The sequence below is a fragment of the Etheostoma spectabile genome, chromosome 6 (assembly GCF_008692095.1).
Source record: "Etheostoma spectabile isolate EspeVRDwgs_2016 chromosome 6, UIUC_Espe_1.0, whole genome shotgun sequence".
NCBI classification, from domain to species: Eukaryota; Metazoa; Chordata; class Actinopteri; order Perciformes; family Percidae; genus Etheostoma; species Etheostoma spectabile.
The window spans coordinates 9,183,037-9,208,358 of NC_045738.1; the positions used below are offsets into that span (position 1 = coordinate 9,183,037).

General features: G+C 38.4%; 3 protein-coding genes and 1 long non-coding RNA gene across 6 annotated transcripts; 2 read left to right on the forward strand and 2 right to left on the reverse strand.

Annotated features, from left to right (window-relative positions):
- Positions 1-1,752: 1,752 nt before the first annotated feature.
- On the reverse strand, positions 1,753-3,444 carry msmp2 (microseminoprotein, prostate associated 2). 2 transcript variants are annotated; one of them, XM_032518944.1, is made up of 4 exons: positions 3,270-3,444; positions 3,026-3,133; positions 2,336-2,444; positions 1,753-2,240 (listed from the first exon to the last, which is right to left on the reverse strand). In XM_032518944.1, the coding sequence occupies exons 2-4, from the start codon at positions 3,129-3,131 to the stop codon at positions 2,066-2,068; spliced, it is 390 nt and encodes a 129-aa protein (XP_032374835.1). In that variant the 5' UTR covers positions 3,132-3,133; positions 3,270-3,444; the 3' UTR covers positions 1,753-2,065. The 2 variants fall into 2 exon arrangements, with proteins under 2 accessions (XP_032374835.1, XP_032374834.1); XM_032518943.1 differs by having other exon boundaries at positions 3,225-3,444.
- Positions 3,445-4,383: 939 nt separating this feature from the next.
- Positions 4,384-9,670, forward strand: LOC116691507 (uncharacterized). The gene is made up of 2 exons (XR_004332494.1): positions 4,384-4,426; positions 9,550-9,670. It is a non-coding gene; the product is annotated as an uncharacterized LOC116691507 (long non-coding RNA).
- A 38-nt stretch (positions 9,671-9,708) lies between these two features.
- On the reverse strand, positions 9,709-12,469 carry zgc:174935 (neurofilament medium polypeptide). The gene is made up of 4 exons (XM_032519196.1): positions 11,905-12,469; positions 10,651-10,705; positions 10,309-10,423; positions 9,709-10,168 (listed from the first exon to the last, which is right to left on the reverse strand). The coding sequence occupies exons 1-4, from the start codon at positions 12,196-12,198 to the stop codon at positions 9,889-9,891; spliced, it is 744 nt and encodes a 247-aa protein (XP_032375087.1). The 5' UTR covers positions 12,199-12,469; the 3' UTR covers positions 9,709-9,888.
- A 5,211-nt stretch (positions 12,470-17,680) lies between these two features.
- Positions 17,681-21,800, forward strand: them4 (thioesterase superfamily member 4). Of its 2 annotated transcripts, none has more exons than XM_032519558.1 (7): positions 17,681-17,809; positions 17,979-18,117; positions 19,204-19,396; positions 19,986-20,148; positions 20,557-20,667; positions 21,026-21,150; positions 21,280-21,800. In XM_032519558.1, the coding sequence occupies exons 2-7, from the start codon at positions 17,986-17,988 to the stop codon at positions 21,324-21,326; spliced, it is 771 nt and encodes a 256-aa protein (XP_032375449.1). In that variant the 5' UTR covers positions 17,681-17,809; positions 17,979-17,985; the 3' UTR covers positions 21,327-21,800. The 2 variants fall into 2 exon arrangements, with proteins under 2 accessions (XP_032375449.1, XP_032375450.1); XM_032519559.1 differs by having other exon boundaries at positions 17,685-17,809; positions 19,207-19,396.
- The last annotated feature ends 3,522 nt before the right edge of the window (positions 21,801-25,322 follow it).

Below are 25,322 nucleotides of genomic sequence, written 5' to 3' on the forward strand. Positions count from 1 at the left end.
CCACTACATTTGATAACATTTGTACTATGCAGATTCAAAATAATAAATCAAAATATAATTAACAAATGATTATGATGTACTATTTTTGGTTTAGATAAGACTTGATCCCCGGTTTGAATTGACAAATGGATGCATAATGTATAATATAAAATACATAATTCTAAGATGTAACATTGTTAACACTTTAACATAAAGTTCTGATTAATTTCAGAATTTTAACAACCTTTAGTATGTTCAAATAATGTTGATGTGATTGCGATAAATCCCTAAGCCTGCAGATTCATTGGAATTTCTGTGTGAATGACTTTCGATTTTGATGCTCTAAATTCCACATAGACTGACATGATGTCTTTCATGTGTTTATTGCTGGTACTCAGTGAACTGCCAAATATGTATGGAATAGCACAATATATGTACATTAAGTTTTGGGGTGAATTCCCTATTCTGTAGGACATTGTTCAGTCGTAGAGCTAGCAAGTAATACAATAATTAAGTGAAGTTAATTGGAAACAAGAAAATGCATTTCCTGCAGACAATGCGTAGGAATGCTGTGTAGCTGAATTACTAAAGCTAACCTGGTTGAATAGCTTATATCAGTAAAAGCTGTAAGAATAGTTGAAAAAGTAGGAATGGTTTAATTAAGTTAAACTAAAAAAAAATAATTAAATGCTAAAGATAACCTGGGTAAATAGCTTAAATCAGTAAGAAGATGTTGAAATAGTGAAAATAGAAAAGTAGGAATGTTTTTTATTAAGTTGAATAACACCACTACATCATACGGAGCTAGAGCTAGATTTCTAAAGTTGAATGGCTTTAATAGCTGAAAGTATGCAGAAGATACGGACAACCAAAAAACGCACAGAATAAAAAAAAAAAATCATATTGGGGTTAAAGGCCTTTGTCAGCGTTGATGTACTACAGCGGGGATCAAACCCCAGTCCATATCCGCTGGGCCATCACTAGGGGTTAACTATATTTATGGAGAATACATTGGGTGAGGTATTGCTGTGAGAATCGAACCCCAGTCTCCCACACAAAAGGTAAGTGCCATAACCACTATGCCACCACTGTAATTTCTGTGTGACTGCTATACATGGTAATATATAATGTATCTGTGTGTGTCTTTATCTGTCTCTCTGTGTGTGTCTCTATCTATCTCTGTGTGTGTGTGTTTGTGTATCTGTCTGTGTGTGTGTGTGTGTATGTGTGTGTCTATCTATCTCTTTGTGTGTTTCTGTGAGAGTCTATCTGTGTGTGTGTGTGTGTGTGTGTGTGTGTGTGTGTGTGTGTGTCTCTGTGTGTATTGGTGGTTGTGTGTGTGTCTCTGAATGTATATGTGTGTGTGTGTGTCTGAGAGAGAGAGACAGACACAGACACAGGCAGATATAGATGTAGACAGACGGACATACAGAGTACGGTTCCCTTGGTTACTAAGACCAATAGGAAGCCTTTTATCTCTGTGATGTCATCTCTTTGATCTGTAATCAGTTAACAATGCAGCTGTCACCTGTGCCACCAGCTATTCAGACACTGAACAAGCTCTCAAACAAATTGTCAAACTGGAAAAGTGAAAAGTTATTTTCGTCGATTGACCGCATTTTGAACACCAGAAGGCCTTTGTTAACGTATTGATATAAAATTCATGTGGATAAAGTTTAAAATGTGGGCATGTCAGCGCTTTTAAAACTGCATTATGTACAACAGCATTCCCACAAATTACAAATGACCAAACTCAAAATTAGACATTGGCCTACATTAGACATACAGTACATTTTTATTTAATCTTTAAACATTAACCAGAAACAATCCAGACATTCAGACAGTGCCATCAACAACAAACATCCACAACACAATTTTAAAATGTTAAATTATACATAAACCGAGTTGATAGATAAGTCCTAAAGTCATATGTAGATTTTGTTTTCAAATTCTGTACCGTTAAGTCCCTCACAAAACCTTGTGACAAAATGGTCTTTATTTGTTGAATAAAGATGGTCTTTATTTGTTGAATCCAAAATAAAAAGCATACATTGCTATATTGTTATTTTTTCATTAATTGCTGAACTCAAAATAAAGGATCATTGTCGTAATTCCACGGTTTGCCTGAAGCTGGTCTGAGACGGCCTCGTCCCCAGAGGCAGGGTAGTTTGTGATTTACTCTCATCACTGCAACACTTGTACAAGAGTCAGGTTTACGGATGATCTCACACCAGTCTGGATAGTCCACAGGTTTGGATCCACTACAGGGAAATTCAGAGTTAGAGTAAAGATGTGCTACATCCAAATATATTTAAGTACTTTTTGGAGAACAGTGTGAATTTAAAAATAAACTCACTGGTCACAACATCCTACACCAAAAGGCTCCATGCAGACACACTGGAAACAGTCATTGGTTATCCAGCTTTCTCCTATCCCATACACCTGTCCCATGTGTTCACAGCTCCCTGAAAATTTAAAATATCCGTTACTGTGACACATACGGCAGTGGATTTACTTGGGTAGCAGTAGAAATACTATGTATTTACAAGTAAACGTCCTGCATTAAACAGGTTTACTTACAGGTTAGACAGTAGAAGGGAATAACAATTAGCATTATCAGCAAATACTGGTAAATAATTATAGATATTATATTATAGTTTTATTATTACTGATTCATTATGCAGCATTTAAATGTTACAGCAGGTCTGCATAGAGCTAATGTTTAGTACTTTATATACCGTTGGTTTGTTTATTATAAAGCCTAAGTATGCACTATGTTAAATAATCATAAGGTTTGGTTGGAAAAACCTATATTTGCAAAGTGATTGTAGCATAACTGTCTTATAAATGAAGTGGGATAAAATGTACAATAGCGCCCTCTCAAAATATAGTGAAGAAATATAATAAAGGTAAAGTACTAATACAAGTATCTCAAAAAATGATTAAATCACTTTCTACCCCTGGACATGTACACATAAAGTCTGTAGAAAACACATGTACAAACAAATGTAAGTTCCACACATACATTTACGTGCATATACTGCACCTTTAGTGTTAAAGAAGCACTCGCCACTGTTATACACAGAGAAACATGGTACACTAGCACTCAGTAACATTAATGCCAAAAGCACTCTTCCTGCTGTGTTGACCATTTCTGAAAAGAAACAACGCACAGGTTAGAAACAACAACAACCACAACCAAATTTAACAACCAGATGAGAGAAATGCCTGACTGTTATTCTCACCTATTGTAAAGTTTCCAATATGTAATTATAAAAATCTTCCCTTTCTTCTTTTTCTGTTCCTCTTGCCTTCATTCACCCTCTTGTTGTTTTTCTATTCCCTCTTTGCCCCGTTCGGCTCTCTGCGTCTTCTCCTCAGTGCCACTGATGCTCTCTCTCCCTGTGGGCTCAGATATTTATACTGAACCAGCACGTCTTTATCTCTACTTTCTACATTGCTATTTGTCCGCAACCCCCCTTGCCCCCCACTCATTAATTACCTTCTATATCTGCACGCACACATACAGTATAAAGACACACACACACGCATGCATGCATACAAGCAATATTATTACAATGTTCGTCATTCACTGTTGTGCTGCTTCACAGAAATTGCCCCAGAGTATATAGTGTGCACTCTTTCAGATAACATTTGTCTCAGAGGTGCCATTTGACCCTATCATAAGATCACACTGGTGACCCTGTCCATAGGACAACGAGCCGGTGGCCTATTGTCCTACCCACAGAGTGACCCCTTGACCCCTGCTCAACATCCAGATGCATGTATACGTATTTTATTGTGACATCCAATGGAAATAATGCTTAAAACCTCATTTAAAAAAAGGCCAAATTTTTTGTTTTTAATGTTAAAAGCTAGTATTATTTCTGTTCATTGATAATTGTCTTTTTCTTACAGCCGACGAATGATCAAATTCATTGATGCACATCAGTTGCTTGATTCAATTTAATTTAATGTTGTGCAAATTACAAGATTCGGAATCTGGATTAACTTTCCTATTAAAAGTCTCTTTAACATGGTATGTTTTGCGTCATTGTGGGGGTGTTTTTGGTCAGGTGCAGGAAAGGGGGCATAATATTTAAGGCCTTCTCTGTAAAACTGGAGGCTATTTTTGTGTCAGAGGATGGCTTTCAGTGTCTTTGTGCTGGAAGTTGTTTGAATAAACCACCCTGAGTCCACTGATAACATGCACCTATGTGGACATACGCATGCACACACACACACACCACACACACACACACACACAAACACACACACACACACACACACACACACACACACACACACACACACACACACACACAAAAACACACACACACACACACCTATTGTCTGTGCAACCAGGATACAGGTTAGCAGAGAAGTCTGACGTCCCACACCCTGACTATTGTGTACATGTGGTGGAGCATAATGACATAGTAATAGGGTTTCTTAAAAGTTCAAATGTCAACCCTTTAAACCTGACCAGCACACAACATTTGCACACACACACACACACACACACACACACACACACACACACACACACACACACCACACATTTGTTTGTTATTTTAGAAGATTTCATTGTCTCAAGGCTTACTCTGCAGCACAAAACCAAAATAAGGACACAATTCTGGTCTTAAAATTAGAGAACCATCCCCAACAGAATCCACAAGTTTAAAATCAAACCTGAAATTTGTAATCAAATGTAACCAATTCAATTCAATTCAATTCAATTTTATTTATAGTATCAATTCATAACAAGAGTTATCTCAAGACACTATACAGATAGACCACACTCCAGAATTTACAAGGACCCAACAGTTCTAGTAGTCTCCTCCACAGATCGGATGAGTGATATAGACACACAAACTCAACCCAGACGCCCTCTAGTGCTGCAACAAACTGATGTATTCATTGTTTAAAAGAAAGGCTCTGATGACTTCTGTGCACCCTGACCTGTATATCAATTTTTCTAACTGCTGTCAGATTATTTTTGGTTTCAAGAATAGTATTACCCAAGACAATCCTTCAATGGCCTATTACACGATATTGTCTATATGAATATGTCATTTTGTGATACCCTGTTGTTGGCTTTGTTTTCATAAATTGCAATCTTAAACAGTAACTCATTTTATTATTTCCAACATCAGTGTCACTGTTTTTTCAGCCAGTGCTCCCACAGACTTGTGCACATTAGGATGTAACCTATCAAACTATTACATAATAAAATGCCCATTGAAAAAATCATTGGCTGGTAGGTAGGACGTTTCATTACCCAAAAGTCCAAAAGCATGTTCCCTCTTGTAAAATCACTTAGTTAAAGTACAAAAATAGAATCTCTAGCATAAACCAAGCAATATCTTATGCAATAGCATGCAAATCAGAGATGTGGAGACAGTAATGAATCGCTGCAGATGATGTTAACATGCCATCAGGCTTTATTTATATTCTGCTTGGATCAAATCACAGATGATGACAGAAAAAAATCCTTAATTGCACATTTCTACAGAAAAAAAGCCAAAAAGGCTCCTCAAGAGAATTTAGGGAACACAAATGCCAGAGTTATTAATAAAAAACTGTGGAGAGAATAAAACATGAGTGAACCAGTTGTTATCAGTTTATGATCTGATGTCACACACCTTTTACAATGCCATTAAAAACACCTGTTTGCTCAAGGAGCAGGATGTACCTGCACACTTCCAGTGTAGGCGGTCAGTCTTAATTATTGTGAAGTTTGTGTGTGTTTGTATGTTTGAGATAGTATAAAAGGAAGTATAAACAGTAAAACTTGATCTTTAGGGACATTAATGTGTATATATCAACACCCGTTACCTGAACTTCATGGGAATTTTTCAGAGGTACAAGGATCAGAAGTCAATGCCAGACTCTGTAGGAATATGTCTGATATTTAGTTGACATGATGAAGCACAAAAACAACCGAATATCAAACATATCACACAGCTTCTAGCCAGTCAGAGCCTCAGCAGATTGAAAAAGCCTGTAAACAAGAGACAATTCAGTGATCACACAGTCAGTCAGCTTGTTTCAGAGTGAATGTAGGACACAGACCACACCACAGAAAGAATGCATTAAGTATAATATGATGAAGAAAGACCTGACAAACCTGTCCAACACAAGAGAGGTAGGGCTTGAGGGAGGGAGTCATTATAACAGAGGTATGTAGAGATCCTGATGGCATTGAAAGTCACCAATCGGTGACACTACTGGCTTTAGGAAAGACAGGGTGGAAGAGAAACAGTGGACAGCAAAAGCAAGAAGAGAATGGGCATAATCCTACATCACACACAAATACAAATGTAAAGCATACATACCAAATCCCTTTATCCATACACAGTGTCCCCGTGTCCATTAAGTAAAAAAGTGGTTACTTTGAGTTAAAAAAGTTAAAAAAACAATAATAAAGTGATTCATAACTAACTGTTAATGTGTGTGAGCAATGAGCTATTCCTCAGTGGGACAGCATTTATATATACAACCCTGTGGTTTGGGGGGGGCAACACCTACACTCACTCTCTCAGTAACACACACACTCAGTGCCCCATGTAATTAGAGGTATATTGATTAGCTACTATGGCCTGCAGCCTTTCCTCCCCACATTAGCCTCATCAATAGATGTGATGTTCATCCTGCTGTGAGCTCTCTCTCTCTCTCTTTCACACACACACACACACACATGACAGCAGATGCAAAGTCAAATCATTTTCAGTTATTGCCTGTAGGGAGGGCATGGCGGTCACTTCACCGTCACTATAGTTGTGTGTTTGCTTTAACAATTCAAATATATCATATGGTTTATATCTCATAATATCCCCTTTTATTGTATGCATTCATTAAATGTAGTTAATGTTTAGTATTTTATTAGAATGCTATTATAATAATATGCAGAGAGCAGCATAACAAAAACATTGACAGTAAAGAAAATGTGTTACCATGAATCCCATCCTGTGACAGCCTCCACAAACGTAAAGCTTTTTTTGTTTTGTTTTACAATATCTGAATGATCACCAAAATATCTGTATGTGGGAGTGCATCAAGAATGTTAATTGGACATTTGTTCAACATGGCAAGAAAGACAATCCTTACATTTTGGATTTCCAAAGTTAAAGACTTGTACTATGTCAGGAGATGGTATGAATGTTGGTCATTTGTGGTGGAAAGTAACTAAGTACATTTAATAAAGAACTCTACTGTACAATTTTGAGTTTAGTTTAGTTTATTAGTTTATGGTGTTGTGGGCAGTCCTCCTTAATTCATTATAAAAGCAGCAGCTTTAGCCTCTACGGCAAATGTCCAGCTGTAGAGCCGGGCAAGCACTTGCACTTGCACACATATAAATCTACAGTATATATATAGTATATATAGTATATACAGTAGTAGTGCTTGCAGAGTAATGCTTCAAAAATAATAATAATCTAATGATATAATATAACACTGAGAGTTGTGAATGCTGCCACCACCGACAGGTAATTTTACGTTTGACACTTAAAGTACATGTTACAGCTCATACTTCTATATTGCTATAGATAATGTTTTTATGTTACAGGTTGTAATACTTCTAACACCATTGCTGTTTGGTATGCAAGTGTGTGACTTACTATCATACCTGGGTTATGTTAGGTTAGGTTAGGTTCCGATGGTAAGTATCTCCGACTGGATTAACAAAATTTGTAATATTCAGAATCTCAAGTAAAAGTTTAAGAAAACTTCAGGGGCAGTGTCAAGATCAACTATGCACCATGTTGATTTCTGGTTGTCAGGATGACCTCTGGTTGTCAAGGTGACTGGTGATGGTATAATCACTCCATGTGTCTGTTTTTTGGGGGGAGGGATGTGGTGGTAATGAAAAATACAACACTTTCACCTGAAGGTGAGTTTTTGTTTTAAATCAACAATAAGCAGATGTAAATAGGCAATAAGAAGTACATTGTGAAAGTGAGAATTTATTCTGTATCCAAAATAACTCATAAAGACATTAAGCATTTGATTTGTATTGTGTATTGCGTTCATGTCATTCCTTTATTCACAATCATCAAACAGCGTCATCAGCGACAGACAACATACTATTTTAACACGATGCTAGATTGTACGCAGTGTTTTAAGATTGGACAGTAACCTACATTTCATTAACAGCAGCCCTCGTTTATGACATCAGTGAGACTGAATGTCCCGCCTCTGCCGTCTCTGTATCCTCTCCTGGTATGAGGCTGACCTTGTGAGCCTATTGGGGCGGAATGATAGCCCTCTGATTGCTTAATTGTGAGCCTGGGGGAGTATTTTAATCTCCAACAGATGGAGGGCAGTGTGAGGCAGAAGTAATACAGGGTAATATAAAACAAAATGATGAAAAAAGGAACTATATGTGGATTAAAAAACTAATCCTTTATATTCAGTCTAATAATTTACATGCACGTCTTTTTATAGCCACCTCCTTTAAAATAAGGAGAGCAAAATCATTTACATTGGATTCAGTCCAATCTTCAAAGTTACTATGCTTTTCCGGCCGCATACAGTATTAAGATCTTTGAACAAGTCAAAGTTTTCAGTTTGGTTGAACATGTATAATCCATTTGCTATAAGGATGCAGCCCTAAAATCTCTTATTTAATAAAACATCAATAAATGATTTGACAATTTTAAAACTGTCAAAGTACAGCCAATTCATCAATATCTATATATATACTGTATATTCCACATATTTCACCTTATATCAACATATATATAAAAATGTAGCCCCATCATTAGGATACAGTTGTGACCAATATACAGTATATTAATCCAGTCCAATGCAATTTCTTAAATAAATTAATTGTAATTAATCTGTGACCTACAGAAATACAATCATCCTACAATAGAAACTTACTGAAACTTATGAATCCTATATTTTTAAATCTTTGTTGAAAATGTTCCAGACCAGTAAAAATATGCAAAACTTTCTACCAGGAACACAAAGCTGCTGTTCTAGAAATAATCTAAAAATGTCAAATGCATAACTAAAAAAGTATTTTATTTATTGATATTTTCAAGTGTTTTTTTCTCTGATAAAGATGGTTCTTTAGCTTTAGAATCGGCCAGAATACAAACGGCACAGCCAGACCTGTTATAGAGCTAGACAAACAAAGGCATTGTGTTCTCTGATTGGTCAGCGCTCACTCACTCACTCTCTCCCTCCCTGAGGCAGGGCCACTAAGATAGAGAGAGGCAGACAAGGTTAACAACGATTATTCAATACCTATTTCTATTTTCAGCGTTGGAGGTGGAGGAATTACCTAACAGAGGGGGGAAAAAAACTAAGTAAGGGCCAGAAAAGCCAAATGTACAGCAAAAAAAGACACAAATCAGTGGTGCGGATAGTGTGCAGGTTGAACAGTGGCAATAAAAAATAGACAGAGGGGAATTTTGTTTCTCTTTTCCTGGTTCAGACTTATTTACCCATTTACATGCAGTCAAGTAACTGACATGATAATATATACGTATATATATTTAGATAAATAAAATAATCATATTAAGGGAGGAATTTCTCACACACACATTATGACATAATAAGGTTTCTTAAAAGTTCAAATGTCAGTCAACCGTTTAAACCTGGCCAGCACACATTTTCATAATGACATCATCCATTTATTACAAAAAGCATTTTGCACCAATTTACATACAAAACAAAAACATATGCCCACATCAAAATGTAACTACATTCTTTATTTTCTTGTATAAAAAACAAATAACAGATGAAATAATCATTAACATCCCATGAGTGACCTAAGTAGTTCTACTACAGCTCCTACCTGTATGTGTGTACCTGTATCTGGTGACAAAGTATAAAAAACTATATCTTTTTTTTAAACCGATGAAGTGATGTTGAGTGAAAAACACAGGTTGGAAGAGCTCATCTCTTCTTGGGAGCCGCTGCTTTCGATGCTTCTGGTTTAGGGGCCTCTGCTTTAGGTGCTTCTGGTTTAGGGGCCTCTGCTTTAGGTGCTTCTGGTTTAGGGGCCGCTGCTTTCGGTGCTTCTGGTTTAGGGGCCTCTGCTTTAGGTGCTTCTGGTTTGGGGGCCTCTGCTTTAGGTGCTTCTGGTTTGGGGGCCTCTGCTTTAGGTGCTTCTGGTTTAGGGGCCTCTGCTTTAGGTGCTACTGGTTTAGGGGCCACAGTCCTTCTACACAGATTGCTTTAAGAGAAAGTTCAACATTAGAAAGTGTAGTAAATGCATCCAGTACAAATCATTTCGAGAGCATGCATACTTTTTTATGTATAAATATATATTTTTTTAAATATTTTGTAATTAGTCCAGTATAGTAGCAGCCATACCTTGCTATCTGTGCATCTGCTTTCAAAAAGTTACACACTGCGCTCTCTGCTGCTAGTTGCTGTTTCTGTGTTTCCAGTTGTGTTGTCCAGCTGGTCTTCTCCTTATCATGTTCAGCTGTAGGTATTATTATACGACATGACAAATTTTAGTGACAAGTCACAAAATAAAAGCAAGGTTGGGACCTTCACTTGATATTCCAATTTATCAACTTGAAGAGAAATACATTTAAATGCATTTGAACCACATGCTCGGTAAAAGAGGGAAAAGTTGCTTTGTCTCCTCTTTGAATTACTGAATGAATTACCACTTTTTGGCATTTAGGCCCATAAATCAGTGCCTACCTTTGAGATTATTGGATTCTGTCTCTACTGCTCCCAGCCCATCTTTTGCCAATTTCTGCAAAATGGAAAAGCAAATGTCAATGACACAAACCTGAGTTTTTTAGAGAAATCTTCTCTACACAAACTAACATCCTGCATTTATACTGTACATCTTAAACAGTAAATATTTAAACACTTCTGTAAGAACATTAACTGGATCTGCACACAACACAGTTCTGGCATCAGTGTTACATGATCAAGTATAAGGATGTACTTCATGTATTCCCCTTACTTGGCTGAAAAAGATGACTTCTCCTATAATTTTCTAACATTTTGTCAATCCTTTTCCCATTACCCCATTTTCTGTGCCCTGAAAGACTCTTTTTAGATTGATGATTTCCTTAGACATTCTAAGAAACACTGTGGAATCCCCTTAATCCACAATGAAGCCACTTGATCAATGTTGCAGACAAGGTTCAAAGTCAAAGTATCTTTATTAGTCTCCCCAAGTAAAAAATCGTGAATCTGGCAGCAGAGGAAGGTTTATCTTATGTGATACGCATTTCCATGCATTTATTGCCATTTGAAGTTTAGTGTTTAGAAACATGACACATTCCAGTACAGTACCACTTGGGGGCAAAGACAGATCCTATTTATCATTTATAATAGAGTTTTTTTTTTCTAAAATAATAATAAAATAACTGTGTAAAGCAACATCCACTGTTATAAATAGTTTTATGGCAAAAGTAATTTGGTACCAATATAACAAAATTGACCTATTGGCAAAGGCGTGCCATGTATACAAGCAGAGACAGTAGATGATTTCAACAATAAATTTATAAAATCATACAGTAATGTAGGAAAAAGTGCACTGTTGCTGGAGTTTACTCGTGGCTTTTGCCAATCCTTGCTCTTTAGTACAAGACAAGCCAGATTTTCTTAACAATCAGGTTCTTTGTACTCCTTGTGTATACACCTTATGCAAGTCAAATCAGTTGTTCCTCCTCACAGAAAGAGACTACATTGCAAACATCTTTCTAATGGCTATGAAGAGCAAGGTGATTCATCTCAAAAGGTTATAAAGTATTTTTTTAGCCGTTAGGTGATCACATTTAACCCCTCAAGATCAAGTTCCTCTTTCAAATGTGGAGCATTTAATTGCCTTTTAATTAAAAACAATGTCTCTCTGTGGAAATTAAATCTAACACAACTTTCACAAGGGATCACTATTCATTAGCCTGCTCTCTCTGCTCGCATCATTCAGTTTTTCCCCACCTGGCCTCCCTGGCAGACGTCCACTTCACCCTTCGCCTTATCGACTTTGGCCTGGGCCACGTTCACGTCCACTGTCAGCGCTTTGAGCTCAGATTGGGTCTTCTCCAGCTTGGCCTCCGTCTCTGTCTTATCGTCCTGATACTCTGCCAGCACATCGTAGGTCACCCGCAGCTTGATATCTAGAAACTTGTTCCGTTTTTCCTCCTTGTCCTGCTCCTTTTGCCGTATTTTAATAGTCCCAAACAAGACGACAGACACGACTAATGCCACAGGTATCAGAAACTGTACCTTCATGCTTCAAGGGAGCTGTGAGCCGTATTGTGAGTTGTTTGTCCTTGATGATGGATCTAGGCCAAAGTGTCGGCAAGTGCTCGCGCGAACACAAAGGCTAATCTCAGTGTCGCCCTACACCTATCTACGTTTACGAAATTAAAATCAATCAACCAAGGAGACTGACTCACCTGCGCTCTTAGTTTGGACTATCATTGATGTGTGTTGGGTCTAGCTGCTCTGCATTCCCCCAATGTGTCATAATAAACACGCCCTCTTCCTGTATGGTATCTGAGGAAAGGTATATGCTGTCACCATATCCTGCGCACTTTGATGAAACCATATTGGGCATACCTTATAAATCATAAAATTCAAATGACTGACTGTTCATTCTAACACCAAATAGCCTACAACAATGTAAACGAATTGTATTAGTTATATATTTTTAACAAATGTATTTACTGTGACTTAAAAGAATATGTGGTTAAATATAAAGCAGCCTGATATTCTTTAGGTTTATTTAGAAAGTGCCGGAAGAAGTAGCCTATTCAGATTTTTTATTGGCCTATCCCACTGTAAGAAAAACAAATTGTTTTGATGTTTGTGGAAATTGTATTTTGACATCAGTTTCTCATTGCTCATCGAAACCAACAGTAAGCCTATAAGGCTATGTATGTAGCCTATGGGAAACAATGATCATGTTGCAAAGCGTAAGACCGTGTTTGTAGGGAGAGGTCGAGAGTCTGTTGAGGAAATACTTGAATTGTCACGCCCAGCCTGTTGAGCAGGTGGAGCAGGTTACAGGTATAGGCCGACAGTGAACGCGCAGTCACTCCGTGCACGTTTGGAGAGACATGAACAACAAGTGTCCCGGCGGCAACACTCTCCACCACTTGGCCTCTTGTGTTTTTTTGTCGTCTCAACCAAGATGAAGGTCGCGATTTGTTTGGCCTTCCTGAGTGTGGCTGTGATGGCTGTAATGATTTTCCAAGCCGTGCGCCAGGAGTTGAACCTGCGTGTTTTAAAAAGCCGCATGGTGGAGAACACGGAGCAGGTTAAGAGGAAGGAGGATGCCATCATCGAAGTGAAAAGCAAAATCCAGGCGATGAAATCAAAGCTGGTGTTTGTCAACACCAACATAGATACGCTGAAGAAGAAGAAGACAGACGGTGAACAAAAAGCACAGGAGCTCAATAAAAATCTGCAGACCTGTAACACAGAGAAGGTAGGTACACACACACACACACACACACACACACACACACACACACACACACACACACACACACACACAACACACACACACACACACACACCTTTAAGACAGAGCCTGTACTAAGTCAGAAAAACGAGCAGTCCTGATTGAAACGTATTCATGTCTTCAAGTATAGTTTCCACATGAGTGGTAAAAGGCTTTTATTATTACATTGACACACACACACACACACACACACACACACACACACACAATCGCACACGACGCATGCTCATGATGTCCACTATTGACAGTGTGAAGTTGGCATAACTGGATCAACTTTGCTGTTATATTTGATTCATGTTTCTCTTGAACCCTTCCTCATGCATTACCATGTCTGCTGACAAATGCTTTCACCTGTGTCCTTATTAGCAAGATGTTGAGAAGAAGACCTCAGGTATGAGAGAGAGCCTGAATAAACTCAAAGGTAAGACAGCTTTTGTGTAACTTCTGCTGTTGCGTAATCATCTCTGGCCAGAGACTCAAAAGTGTGCTTCTGTAAAGTGTGCTTCTGTAAAACACTGGCCAATCCCAAACAGATGCAGATAGGAGAATGTACAAACCATAATGCATCTTTAACACCTTTAATAGGTTTTCTATTGGCCTTTAAAAGGCAGATGTTGGATTGGAGCTGCTGAGATCTGTCAGTTTGCACCCTCTACTCAAACACTTGTGATTAATAATCCAACCATAGACTGTTAATATTAATTGACTGAATATTAACAGTCAATGGCTCAAACCTATAGGGCTCCAGGCACACTGTCCTTGGCATGACTCACTCACTGAGCTTATCTGCTCCAATTTCATTCATTTATTGTGTATTAAATATGGAACTTCACATTTGTTTATCTCTGTTATATTGTGTCATTTCCTCAGCTGATCACGAACAAGCTAAAAAGAAGGCTCAAGAGGACATTCAGAGCTTGAAACAACAGATTTTGGATAGAGACAAAGCTATTTGTGCTTTTGCTGATACCACCAAGGAGGAAGCACGGTAAGATCAGAAACGCCTACTTGCATCTTCAAAATAAGACTGTATTTGTGGTCAGCAAGAGCTGACCAGATCATGAAAAACTATTTAACAGTTCAAACCCCTTAATCCCATTAGGCAGCAGAACCGCATAGAGCCATGACTGTAACACTAAAGATGTAAGGCAACCTTATGTCATCAGGACTCAGTACACCAAATTAACAGTTTTTTCTACTCTAAATTTTGCAGGAAGCTGTGTGGACTGAAGTAAACTCAGAAACATTCACCATTGACTGGGAACAATAAAAAAGAGAAGCATGTCATGCAAACGAGGATAGAATTTGTAATATTGCTGATGTGAGTACAGCTCTGATGGTTTCTTATGAGAAAGTAACAACTGTGTTGTTTTGTACATTCATTAACTGGACAAATTGCACAGTCATAGGGAATAGGGAAATATGTTGCAAAGTTTTGTACCGTTTTGTAATGTTATTATTTTGGTGGGATTTAGTTATGCCCTTTGTCTCTGTAAAATACTTGTCCATAAATAAATGAACCTGACTGTCATGCAGATGCAATTTTACCCTGATTAAACCAGTAAAGCTATAATTTTAACACCTGAACCAGCCTGCTTCTGTTTTTGTTGCCCTTCCCTCGATAAAGCATCAGTGACTACCAGCAACCACAAAAGTATATAGGCATATGTTTCATCTCTTGAGGTATTTTGGGTGTGGCAGAATTTGTTAACCAAATGTACTGCATTGGGGTAAATAATAAGCTTATGCTCATGGAAATATCACATCAAGTCACATAGAGTGTGAACAATTTCAGTTTATTAAACACACATACACTTTAACTGCCAAGCAGATACACTTATTATTAAAGCCACAAAGATCAAAAATTGCCCCATGGTATCTGGAGTTTATATAAAATATTGCCTGACTGGTGAGCTTTCTGGTGTTCTTTCCTGATTTTAGAGGGCTGTTTACACTGCAGGGACATTACCAACACACTTGAACTAGAAATTATATGTGATGTGCACATATTTCTGACAAATCTTATTCTTCTTTATCCATTCAACAGAAACCAAATTATGGTAACAGTTCAACGACATGCTCCTCTACCTCCCCCTAGTGTAGAATCGAGGATTATACTGACCGTCTTTCTGCAAATTTCAGGTTTCATATTTAGGATCTACTTAGTCATTATCTACCTCTACTGATGAAGAAATGTGTTCCTTCATTAGTATGCATAGTTTGTCTTCCATGTCCTGTCCTACCTCTTCAGCTGTTTCATTCTTGGTGCAGCCAGTCTGTCAGGTTTGAGTCTGCACCCTCAAAGTGCCTCCAGCTTGTTACTAAATGGTACATACTGTTTTGGTAAATGGCATAACAAAGGTGCAGTTTCTGGAATAAACCGAGAGACATTGGTTGAATCAGTCAGAATAATTTATTAATACTCTTTATTGATTCCCAAAGGGGAAATTACAATTTACACTATGTTGTTATTACACACAGGTCTAAAATATATACAAGCTCAGGTTCCTAGACATGCACTAATGGAGAGATATTAGATTGAGTGGGCTGCGACTGCTGAACAGGCATCCTAAGTGGTTGGGGTGATCGGTGCCTTGCTCAAGAGCACTTTGGCAGTGTCCCAAAGTTGAACTGGCATCTCTCTAGCTACCAGTCAACATTCCGTACTTTGGTCCATATGAGGACTTGAACCATGACCTTCGAGTTTCCAACCCAACTCCTAGGGACTGAGCCACTACCACCCCCAAATTTAACATTTCTTGAAAAGGTCAATGCACTGAAGTGACTGGAAAACAAAATGTGTCTTAACGCATCACATATTTAATTACTTGGTGTTCAGTGAAATTGTTTTTCCATTACATTTTAAAGATGACTTTTGTTTAGAAAAACAAAATGTGTAAACAATTGTAAAACAATACTACAATAAGGGAAATAATTGCCTTGGGACCTTTAGCTCTCCTCCGCAGACAATCTTTATTACCTGTGTTTTTTTGACGAGGGGGTTCAGATGTCCTCAGGTCTTTTGGTTTTTGCGAAGAGGAAACAAAGGGATATAAAGTGTGGTTTCACCTTTTCAAATGTGTTATTGTGTAAAAAGTTTTTGCCATGAAGGATTGTGTAGTTTTACAAATTTGCTGTGTTCTATCTCAGGTGACCATGGAACTTGTGCCTCAATATACAGATTTAGACAGGCTTTTCAGGGGTAATGAACAGGCTTTATTATGCCTCAATAGTACAAAAATGACTTATGTAATAAAATAAAATACGTAACAACCTGTAACAAAATACTATCTCTTTTCAAATAAATAGATATGAAATAATGTTCTAAATATGACTTATTCTGTGTCAGCTTCAAAATCCAGCTTCAACTAAATATCTCTTAAAACCTTTTCAGTGTAAGAAGTTAAGGTTGTTCGGTGTCCATGTGAGCTTTGAGATCTCTAGCTCCTTTAGACACTGAAACATACAGTATGTGCTATAGCTTTGCACATAGTGCACTCTGCCTCCCACTTGTTCCGACCGGGATGGTTCGTGGAAAGTCTTTTTTGCAGTACAACTGTGAAGCTGCACGTATGCTTCGGCATTTTGTGTGTAGTGATGCTCCGCTGTCTGATCTGCTCCGCTGTCTGATATACTCCCTGTATGTCCTCCCTGTCTGATCTGCTACCTGTATGTGCTCCCTGTATGTGCTCCGCTGTCTGATCTGCTCCCCGTGTGTGCTCCGCTGTCTGATCTGCTCCCTGTATGTCCTCCCTGTCTGATCTGCTCTCTGTATGTGCTCCCTGTCTGATCTGCTCCGCTGTCTGATCTGCTCCCTGTATGTGCTCCCCGTATGTGCTCCGCTGTCTGATCTGCTCCCTGTATGTGCTCCCTGTCTGATATGTACACGTTGCAGAGCTGCCCGCAAGGCAGCCTTTTGGGAATTACGTCACACAACAAAGTACCGTAGCATTGTGTGCAAAACGCCAGTCGATTTAAGAACATGCTTAATGGTACCATGAAAAACAGTGAAAAACGGGCATTTTCATGAATTGATAAACCCCCCTGGACCCTACGTAAAAAGTGGGCATGTCCGGGCAAAAGGGGACGTTTGGTCACCCTATTCTATGTACCTGAGTTGTATACTTGTGAATACCAAAAATCAAATCCTCACTATTTTAATTCAAATTAGGTGTGACATCTTCACGATTGAAACCACGTACAGCCAGTCACATGCAAGGTCTAAATCACGTGATTCAATGACGCTGCTCGTTCCGGAAGTTGACAGGCGCTAAATGAATCTGATGACACCCTGAAAGTCACCGGTAAAACAATAAGGCCGTAGTTTTAGTTTTTGAGACAGCCAAACAGGAACATGTGTTAAACATTCTAAAGGTATATAATTACATGCTTTTACGGTAAATCAGTGGTTATTAAATCGATAGCCCATTGTTACGGTGCTAGCCTTATAACCGTTAACGTTACACAATCAGTTATAGACATCAAAATACAGGCTGCTTGGTCTCTGTGAAAGGGTTTTCACTATCCTCGTCATTTTAAACAGTGTACAAATGGCAAGGAGCCTTGGTCGAATATACAAGGGCTTTCAACGCCTCGGCTCACTCTCATCTACACAGACTCAACTCAGACACCCGCCTACCACCGTCTCAGTCAGGGGGACCACCTTTGTACGGACCATGGTGGTAAGTAGAATGTGCACTGTTTTGATGAAAGTGCTTTAAAGGACTGCTTGCATCTTTATGAATGGGATTTTCATCTGTGTGCCCTGTGAACTCACTCTCCTCTCAGTGCTACTAGATGTTTCTCAGTGCAGTGATGGGTTCATCCTGTGATTCAATGTAAACGTGTGCGTTCCTGTACAAACACTGGACATTAAGGGGAATAGAAAATGTATAAGTCAGGTCAACCAAAAAAGTTAGTGCAAAATTCTGCAGCCCTCATAGTTAAAAATCCTTATTGTTATTATTATTTACATGTTACGTATTTTTATGAATGGAACTATAAGATGTGGGTAACATACTACATAACATTCAATATCATATAATAATCTTTTTATAATGCAATATTGACATACAAATACGTGGCCACTTTATAAGGTAACCTGTAAAACACCAATCCAATACAATGGCTAAGTTGTTAGTTAATGTTCCATTTTGATTGACACTGTCAGAGAGGTACAGTATTAATTTAACTGAATGTTTATTATTGAGGTTGTAGTTTGCAGGGGTGTTGAACTGTACTGCATCATACTGAGAGGTGTTTTTAAGATTTTGCCAATCCCATTTACAAACATGAGGGGGAAGAATATTAGAAACAGATTTTGATGTAACGCAGTCCGGTACAACAACACTGCAGACTCCAACCCCATTTGTATAGTGAAATGATTCCATCTCAGTTGATGTAAAACCAACATATTTACTACAGTTTTGCAAAGGGATTTACTGGACAAAAACAGTTCCAATAGGCTAGACATACTACCCAAGAAAACAAGGTCACAAAAACAGGTGTGTATGGCTCTTCTTGTGATCTTCTAGAAACAAACATATCTTTATCTATATGCATTTCTACCATTTACAACATTGCCTCCAAGGGCCTAATACAACTAGAGTTATAAAAGGGATAGAGACCTCAGTAGAAATGGTATGATGGATGACAAATTTCTATTGTTCTACTTTTTACAGAATTCTGTAACATTCCCTGTTGCAACACAGCCAACACAGTCCCAGATACAGTAGTAGACATAGGTTGTAAAGGATTTCCCTGTTCACCAGGCGCTGCCATCGCTCTTTTTCTCCAAGCCCCGGGACTTCAGCCTGCCTAACTCCTCATGGGGCTCGGAAATGATGCGGTTGTACGAGCATTATAACAGTCAGTGTGAGGTGGAGACGGAGGAAGGAGAGAAACAGGAAGGGCCATGGCGGAGACTGCCAAGCTACAATCGCTTCCTCAAGTATGCTACCGGTAAAAGTGCAGACTGTGACATTTCTCTGTCTTTCTGCTTGTTTTGTTTAGAAAATAGAGTGACGAATAGACTGAATAGACTGATGGTGGAAGAGTTTTTTGTTGTTGCAATAATCAAGATCTGAGGGTTAAAATGTTTTTGTTCCTGCTGTATTTTAACAAAATATCTATTTATTGATTAAATGTTGCTTCTAGGCCTGGTTTGGTCATGACTGGTTTGAGTGGACATGGCCTATCCTCAGCGTAAACTATTTTTTGTACTTGAACAACATATATATATATATATATATATATATATATATATATATATATATGAAAAATCCCTTCCACATGGTCACATTGTTTTGGAAGGGATTTCTCATGGTGATGAACCTACAGATAATTATCACACAGACCTGCAGCTAAATTTTTAGCTGTCCGGTTTGTAACTTTACTGTTTTGGTTTACTGTCATCAATCTCATGGCGTTGTGTTCAGCCCCAGTGAAAAATTTGCAGTGAAAAATATATGAATATTGGACATTCAGGTGGCCAAAAACATGACTCAAAATGTATAACTGTTGACAGTTCCCTTGTGTGTTTTTCCGTCAGGTGGAGTGTATCTTAGTAAGATAATCCAGTCAAAAGCTCGTCTTTTTACCCGGAACATCAGAGACCCGGGGGCAGCATTTGAGTATGTTTTGTTTGTCAACAGTGAGGAGCAGAAGTGTATGTGTATTTTCCAGGCTGGACACCTTCTGGAAGGGCCACCAGGGTGAGATAACCATTAATGTTTCTGAACACATTATATGCGGGGGGGGGGGGGGGGGGGGGGGGGGGGGAGTTTACATACTCCTAACAGTACTCTACTCTGAAAACGACACAATGATACCTTGAATATTTACATTTAATAATTTTAAACAATTTTCAGTCTTGGTCTGAGATATGCTTGTTTGGGGCACCACGGTAGAGGATTCCAGCCACAGACCATTGTTGGAAGTCATACCCTTCACACTCCCCCATTTTCTGTCTGCCTCTATATTATCCACTTCTAAATAAAGACAAAATGCCAATTATGTAATCAAAAGGAATAATCTCATAAAATAGGCTATTTTTAAATCCTAGAACTTAATAAAATAATAATTAAGTTAATAATAATAATAGACATTGTGTGTGTTTCCAGACATGTCCATGGGGGGGCAATAGCCACTATGATTGATACTGTGACAGGTACTCATGCAACTATACTCTCTGGACCCGTAATGACTGCCAACCTTAACATCAACTACCGCAGGTACAGTAAGAATACATTTTAAACGCATGCAAAGTCAATTTGTTTTGTAAATAGATATAGGTATTTTGTCATACATAGCGCAGCAGAATTAACATATGGTGCTTTGTTTAAAAATTCAACACAATGTAAAATATCTTACCGGAAATGTTATTTTTTCATTGGTTAGCATAATGATAGATGAAAGGTTTCTGTACATTTTGAAGACCCAACACCCTATATTCAGCAATATGTACTAATTTTAATTTAATCACATCTCAGTATTAGGTGCTCAGGAGGAGCAGTCTGTGGAGCGTAATTAGTGTGTACTGTATTACTATCATGATCAGTTTGCCCTGACAAACACTTGTGTTGTCCCCAGGCCCATCCCACTTGGAAGCACAGTGTTGCTTGAATCTTCTCTGGATAAGAAGGAAGGCAGAAAAACGTTTATTTCATGTAAAGTGACCAGCAGCGATGGCTCCAAACTGCACACAGAAACAACAGGTAAAGTACATTTTTATCCACACGTGTCTGATGGGACATGTTGGTGTGAAAGCTTGTAGTTGGTCACATGTCTGCTCTTTGATCTTCTGTAATGTCACTGTCCTGTTTTCTTTCATGCCTCTTGTGCAGCACTGTTCCTGTCAATCAATTTCAGCCAACTACTACTGGGAGAGTGACACAAGCACTGTCAACAAGCTGAGGCTGCAATATATATATGTGTGTGTGTGTGTGTGTGTGCGTGCGCGTGTGTTTGTATGTATAATTGGTTTGCAGTATTTTGTGAGGAGTGTGTACTTATTTGCCAGCTGATTTAAGAAATAAATATGACATTTTATCATATCTTAACATCCATACTTTTCTGCTGGCCAACATGTTATAACTTATTACCAACAAACTGTACAGTTTCATGAAATACCTTTACTTGATTACCTCTGCTTAGTGTTACTAACACATCAACAACAGTATTTATCTAAACATATTTTATTGAGCTAAATGTTAGGGTATTATTTATTGTAACTTTTACAATATTAATGGTTTTATGTCACACTGGGGCCTTTGGAAGTGAGATTGTTTCTCAAAATGTACTGATAATGACTATTTAGTTTCCTCCAATAAAGCTTTACCTATTGGTAATATATGAATTGAGCAAACCACATGTTTATTCATTTGTCAATGAGTTAAATTGTTTGTAACAGGGAATGAAAATTGCATTACTTTCCTTTTTTGGTTAACAAAATTCTAAGGTTTTTGCTTCCAACCTTATAAATAACAAGGGCGAATTTGTAATTACTACGAACACATAAGCACTCACTGATAAAAATGTCCTGCTTAAACCACTTAAAAGAATTAAGGAAACTTTTGCATCAGATAATTATGTAGCTCACGCAGGACTGGTCTTTGTATAAACTACTAAATTTTTTGAACAAAAAAAATAATCTTTGTGATTAAAGTCAACTTTTACAAATTTAATTATGTACAGTAGATCAAGCAAGAGTATTTTGCAATTGGATCTGGGTCTTGAATTGGATATAGGATTGCAATGAGATTTTGCCAAAGAGCATGCAAAACTCTATACTCAAGCTTCTTTTAATTAGTCCCATGATCAAACTTGACAGTTAAACTGATAATATAACTAACAGCATAATATAGTAAATTGCATAACTGTTAACAACACTGTTATTCCTATATTTGATAAAAGTCAGGATTTTGTACAAAAATATCCCATTTGATTCATTTGTCAAAGATGAGTGAAGAATGTCATATGCTGCTTTTTGTCTGTCAGTATTTCATGCGTTTTTATTAAATATGATGTATTTTTTAAATTTATTTCAAAGTTAATTGCAGCTATCACTTTGACAAATTGGTGCAATCAAAGAGATCTAACATTTGAAACGCATTAGTTAACAAGACTGAGTTTCAGGCCTCTAACACATTTTAAGTTATATTTTCAGGTGTGGGTTGTTAACTGTTACCCCACCATGTGGTGGATGTGGTCGTATTTAAATACAAGGTGTGGATTTATATGCCATGAGAATATCATTACTTACAACGGAGACACAAAGGGTTCAAACTTAAAATCATCATGATAGCAGTGTCATCTTGTTCATAGGCTGGTTTGTCTCACTCACTCTGACTCTTTGAACATGTTTCAACAGTCAGAAATGACTGATGCATGCCAGGATATGCCGGCATCACTGTCCACATCACAGAGATCAGTGCTGCTCAAGCAGTTACTGCAGACCACGATGCCGAAGAAGTGCACCTCTGAAAGACCTGAAAGCATATGGAGCACTATTTAGATTATATTCGCACTGTACCAGCTATAGTTTGAAGACATTGCATTCTATGATTTTTATATTGGACTATGAAACATGGGAAAGTAATATTAATATATCATGCTGTAACACTAATGTTTACATGTTGGGGGAACAGAACTCGCTGCTTTAAACAACTGACCTTCTGCAGCTATGGAACAAACATAAAATTACATAAAAAGAGAGAGAGTTTAAATTTTCCTAAGGAGGACATTTTTATTCTCATAAATTTAACATCAAAATGTTTGTGTTATTAGTCATGTGACCATTTCTAACTGTGTTTTGTCACCTACCAACCCAGCCAGCAACCACAAGGCTTCAATACAGCTCTTAATTTTACCCAAACTGTCAGAAGACTTACAGCTGGAACACAACGTATAGCAACTATTTTCATTTTGGCGCCCATGTTATACAATCTGTCAAGCCACACCGGGTGCTTATCGTCTGCATAGGCCTGTACGCTGCAGCGATAGTTTTGGTGTCTCCTCTATTTTTTGCACATCTGGTATGAATGGCCAGGCTCTTGATCAGGCACGAATCTATGCTACGCAACACTTAAGAATGTTTTATGCTTCTGCGACGAATCAACAGCGTACCCCCGCAGACCCCTCTGCGTCGCCCCGAAACCTTCTTCAAGCCCTCCGTCGTAGCTCGACGTGCACCTTCAAAAGAAATTTACTGCGCGTCAAGGCAACGCAGACTGCAAGGAATTTGTTGTTGTTTCAAGCAGCCTACTGTGGGAAGTAGCGACATGCTAGTTCACTGACTTACGCTTTGCAAATAAACTTAGACATACACTCACCTATAGGATTATTAGGAACACCATACTAAAACTGTGTTTGACCCCCTTTCGCCTTCAGAACTGCCTTAATTTTACGTGGCATTGATTTAACAAGGTGCTGAAAGCATTCTTTAGAAATGTTGGCCCATATTGATAGGATAGTGTCTTGCAGTTGATGGAGATTTGTGGGATGCACATCCAGGGCACGAAGTTCCCGTTCCACCACATCCCAAAGATGCTCTATTGGGTTGAGATCTGCTGACTGTGGGGGCCATTTTTGTACAGTGAACTCATTGTCGTGTTCAAGAAACCAATTTGAAATGATTCGAGCTTTGTGACATGGTGCATAATCCTGCTGGAAGTAGCCATCAGAGGATGGGTACGTGGTGGCCATAAAGGGATGGACATGGTCAGAAACAATGCTCAGGTAGGCCGTGGCATTTAAACGATGCCTAATTGGCACTAAGGGGCCTAAAGTGTGCCAAGAAAACATCCCCCACACCATTACACCACCACCAGCAGCCTGTACAGTGGTAACAAGGCATGATGGATCCATGTTCTCATTCTGTTTACGCCAAATTCTGACTCTACCATCTGAATGTCTCAACAGAAATCGAGACTCATCCGACCAGGCAACATTTTTCCAGTCTTCAACTGTCCAATTTTGGTGAGCTCTTGTAAATTGTAGCCTCTTTTTCCTATTTGTAGTGGAGATGAGTTGTACCCGGTGGGGTCTTCTGCTGTTGTAGCCCATCTGCCTCAAGGTTGTGCGTGTTGTGGCATCACAAATGCTTCGCTGCATCCCTCGGTTATTTCAGTCAAAGTTGCTCTTCTATCAGCTCGAATCATCGGCCCATTCTCCTCTGACCTCTAGCATCAGCAAGGCATTTTCGCCCACAGGACTGCCGCATACTGGATCTTTTTCCCTTTTCACACCATTCTTTGTAAACCCTAGAAATGGTTGTGCGTGAAAATCCCAGTAACTGAGCAGATTGTGAAATACTCAGACCGCCCCGTCTGGCACCAACAACCATGCCACGCTCAACGGTCAATTAATTTTACTGTCTGTTTTTTTTTTTTTTTTTTACAAAATCTAAGCAAGAAAATGCCAAACAAAAAAGATTAATATTTTAGCACAACAGTCTATGGGGTTTGGCATCCTGAGTACCGTTTTGGTTAACATCTAATATTGAAGTTCATCAAACATGGCAGTTAATACTGCTGGACTCAATTAAAATGTAGAAAAAGAGCTTAAAGGTGCTCTAAGCAATGTCACACGTGTTTTAGGGTACATTTATTGTCACATACAGCAAACTCTCCTCTCCTCACTATCCGCGAGCTGTCTGTCCCCAGAACACATTGTAAAAAAGATGCCGTCTCTGTAGACAGCCTATGGTCTACATAAAGCAACAAAAATAAACTGTACCCACCTGCACCGCGAAGCAAATACAAGCAGTTTTCCAGCGTTTCAGCCAATAACTGACTAGAAGCATTTCGGGGGTGGAGGTGTGGGGGTTAGTGCGAGGAAGCACAGAAGTGAGTGGGAGGGGCTATTCTCTTTTTGTTTGAAAATAATT